The sequence below is a fragment of the Enhydra lutris genome, unplaced genomic scaffold (assembly GCF_002288905.1).
Source record: "Enhydra lutris kenyoni isolate GAN:26980312 unplaced genomic scaffold, ASM228890v2 scaffoldscaffold31, whole genome shotgun sequence".
NCBI lineage: Eukaryota > Metazoa > Chordata > Mammalia > Carnivora > Mustelidae > Enhydra > Enhydra lutris.
Genome location: NW_019154115.1, coordinates 21,730,884 through 21,735,087, shown reverse-complemented (window position 1 = coordinate 21,735,087; position 4,204 = coordinate 21,730,884). Strand labels below are relative to the sequence as shown.

At 42.6% G+C, this 4,204-nt stretch overlaps 1 protein-coding gene across 1 annotated transcript in view; it reads right to left on the bottom strand.

Annotated features, from left to right (window-relative positions):
- Positions 1-3,089: 3,089 nt before the first annotated feature.
- Positions 3,090-4,204, bottom strand: part of LOC111153318 (progestin and adipoQ receptor family member 5) — a 57,228-nt gene continuing 56,113 nt past the window's right edge. Inside the window, exon 8 of the mRNA XM_022512264.1 lies at positions 3,090-3,643. Coding sequence (XP_022367972.1) covers positions 3,402-3,643 — 242 coding nt within the window. The 3' untranslated portion in view covers positions 3,090-3,401. The remainder of the gene's footprint in view (positions 3,644-4,204) is intronic.

Here is a 4,204-nt window from a genome sequence, read left to right as displayed (position 1 = left end):
TTATAACAAATAAATTTTATTTTCTTTCTCCCACACAATTTAAGAAAGCTAGACATTGCTGTAAGTTGGAAGAACATCTGAGTTTAGAAATGGGTCTTTGGGGGCACCTGGGTGGCTCAGTGGGTTAAAGCCTCTGCCTTCAGCTCAGGTCATGATCTCAGGGTCCTGGGATTGAGCCCCGCATCGGGCTCTCTGCTAGGCAGGGAGCCTGCTTCCCTTCCTCTCTCTGCCTCTCTCTGCCTACTTGTGATCTCTCTCTCTGCCAAATAAATAAATAAAGTCTTTAAAAAAAAAAAAAAAAAAAAAGAAATGGGTCTTTGCCTTTTTGTCCATGATGGATTGTTGGCTAGAAAATCAGAGGCTGGCATTCAACTAATAGTTATAGAGCATCATCATACAGTGTTAATAGGTGTTTCATATAGTGAAACATATAGTTTGGTCGTGGCCAAGAGAAATTTGGGACACAATAGAGCCACACAAAGGGTTTATCCAACACATGTGACTGCCCCATTCTCCAACTTGCCTTCCTTAGAACTTCTCATGTGAGCTGGGTTCCACAATAAGCACTTTGAGAAAGACTGCAGCAAAGCAAATATTTAGACCACTTTGTACTCAAATGATTTCTAAAACCTCCCACTTCTCATTCAAATCCACAGTGACAAATTCGCTTCTCTCTAAAAAGTGAGCAATGGAAAGTGAAACTCTTAAGATGAGGAGAGGAAGGTGAAGCTGACGACGTGGCCTCATTCACACACATTCAGGCTTTACGCAACTGTGGCGCCTGGGAAATTTGGGCGTAGTGTTTCTCAACAGGGGGAGGAAGAACAGGGACATCCCATTGGGAGTCTGTCACCCCTTTTGAGGCAGTGCCATGGCGAGCAGTCACCACCAATGGAAGTATGGTGTGTCTCAGGGGCGAATTGAGACACTCAAAAAACTCAAAAAAAGCGCCACTGAGAGGTGCTACATGAAAAGACATCTTCCCAGTGGGGTCTTCAGCTCACCCAATGCCAGCATTTTTGACTTTCTGGGATGGCTTAAGCAAAACTCTAGCCCCATAATTTTTTTTTAAATTTATTTATTTGACAGAGATCACAATTAGGCAGAGATGCAGGCAGAGAGAGAGGAAGAGAAGCAGGCTCCCTGCTGAGCAGAGAGCCCAATGCAGGGCTCGATCCCAGGACCCTGGGATCTGACCTGAGCTGAAGGCAGAGGCTTTAACCCACTGAGCCACCCAGGAACCCCTAGCCCCAGTACTCTTAATACCTAAGGGTAATTAATATATGTGAACCCACTTCCCACATCTAGAAGCTTCTAAATCAGTATATTGGAAACTGTTCTCAAATTTTAACTTGTAACACTGTCCAAAAGTATACCATGGGACTAAGTTTACCAAACATCTAAAAACATTATGAATCACAGCTCCTATTTTGTGGATCTAACATTTCTTTTTCCGTTGTGAAGTATGGTGAAAAAGCCACATAACCCAAAATTAAATAATTTAAATGTCCTTCGAATGAATCACCTATTATCTTTCAACTATTTCTGAGCTAAACAAAAAACATTATTTTACTTTCTCTAAATAAGATATATTAAAAAGCTTCATGTCTTTGGCATTACTAGAATAGGGTATTTAAACTTTGTACTATCTCAGCATAAAATTGTAGTCACAGCAAGATGAAAAGGGAGCCCACAGACCCTGCTGGGGTAAAATTCCACTAACAATGTCAGATTGTTGCCAAAAACTAAATTTTGTCAGGCAGCTGGCAATTAATGTACCAAAAATTTACCAGCCCATATAATTTTATCAGTCTACCTTCCCCAGAGGAAGTAAACAGATAATAAAACTAATGAAATCATATTTCTTGACCACTCTCATCTAATATAAATTTTTACTTGTCCTTAGGGGATTGGACAATGAACTATTCACAAGGCGGTTTCAGTTTCTGGGCCTGTTAACCATAGAGGAGTATTCTAAGATACCGGTGTGTTCCTAAGGCAGCAAAGAAGATCCTGCTTTGTGATGGACAGCCCCTTAAGTCATTAGCAAGTGCAGACCAGGGGTTGATGGGCCTCTGTTAAAAACTGGTTTGCATCAGCATTTTTGTACTCTCCAAAAACACCATGAAATACTAAAATTTAACTCCCAATGCAAAAGATGAGAAATTGCTCAGTCTCATGAAGAGTAGAAAACAAGGGGCTATATCCTTAGGTGGTAGGTCATTGAAAATTGGGTCAATCACAGCAAGCTGATAGGCCCAATGCCTTCTGGAATTCATGAGGAAAGCATCTCTTCAAGTTTGGCCTGGGGCCCTTCTGCATTAGAATCACCTGGGGACTTACTCAGATTTAGAGCAAATCTCCTCTAAAAGACCTACATTTTAAATGACAAATGCAGAATCTTCTGACTTTGCCAGGGAATCCTGGAAACCCACCAAGTGTTTCTGATTCACGATAAAGCTTGAGAATCACTACTGTTGACTGACCCATTAACAAGGTCTTAGCTTCTCCTGCACATGAACTCTGACATCTACAACATATTTAGAAGATGTACAACATCCCCAAATGTCGTGATGACGTTGGTTTAAAAGGTGACAGATGAACCCAGCCAACAGAGCTTAAGTCAGCCAACTCCCACACACTACACATTTGACCCATACTACACAATACAGTGCAGCATCAAACCGGCAACATGAAAACATTAAAAAACAGAACATGGACAGCCAGCCATGTGGGTGTTCTAATGACATGGGAATTGGCACTATAAGGTAGAACGGACTTGTGGAAAAGAGGACTCTTTTCTATTCATTCCTTTCACTAGGTGGGAAAAGGAAGAAGACCCTTCCCCAAACCAGGTCTCTCCCTTCTCGAGTGCTTCCCCTGTCCCCAGAACTCCCACAGACCCAACTTCCTCTGACTCAGGTTCCTTACACTGATCTTTCTGGCTCATTCTCCCGCCCTGGAGCTCTTGGGAGAGGCTATGCTATGTGGAACTCATCAACTGAAGTAAGTTCCATTTGCAAAGGGTAATACTACAAAGGTCATGAAGCTTCATTCAAATGTTTAATGTCAAGCTACAAGGGCGGCATGCTTCTTCCAACTGTTTAAATAGGATTGAAAAATCCATTTTAAATAAATTTAAAACTTAATGAAATATTAAGAATCTGCCCAAACAAGGACTTACTTGAACCCATCTTCCCCTTTTAAAATAATATAGAATCAGTGCACATCTAGAGAAATGTCCCCAGTTCAATACCTTATTGACAAGAACCCACTCAAAAATGCCAAGACATCAGCCACTGCGGCTATTTCAGACCTCTGGAAACTGGTTCCATGCGGCTGGGTTAGGGTGGCTAGGATGGGCTAGCTTAAGGCTGACATCTGGCACGAACATGTTTGAATCATGTTTCTTTTTTATGTAATTCTGGCTCAGGAATCCGATACAGAGCAGCTGAGAAATAAACTATGTTGCTGAGGCTGAAGACGAGGCACAGAAGGATGGCTCCAGCTATCTGAGGGAAAGACAGGGGCCTGGCGTGTGCCAGGAGCCATTCCTTCCTCAGAGTCTTGTCCAGAAGTATGGCTTCCATCTGCATGTGAGTGGCCAGGATCACACACACATGGAACAGCTGGTGACTGTGACCTACAGCAAACACAGAAAAGGCCACCAAGATCAGCAATGAAAAAGAATGGACTACTGATTCTATACTGTGGCCTGTAGACTCAACATGTTATGCTGGGTGAAGGAAGCCAGGCACAAGAGACCACGTACTGTCAGATTCCATCTATGTCAAATATCCAGAAAAGGCAAATGCGCAGACACGAGGCAGATTCGTGGCTGCTTCAGACCGGGGGTAGGATTCGGGACTAACAGGACACAGGCATGAGGGATCTTACTGGGGCAATGGTCATGTTCTAAAACTCATGTATGCAGATGGTTGTACAACTAGGTAAGTCTGCTGGAAGTATCATGGAATTGTATAGTTGAAATTAGGGAATTCTTTGGTATGGAAAGTACGCCTCAATACATTTATTTTTAAAATGCAGTGTGAGGAAAAATAAAAAAGGCCATTGAGCAAAGCAAGTCCATGTTTCAAACACCTTATCCACCAGTCCTGTGTTTCCCAGTAAGAGGTTCTGGTCTCACATTCTGCCAAAGTTCACCTCTGCAGGGCCAGCACTTCTCAGCTCCGATTCTGACTTC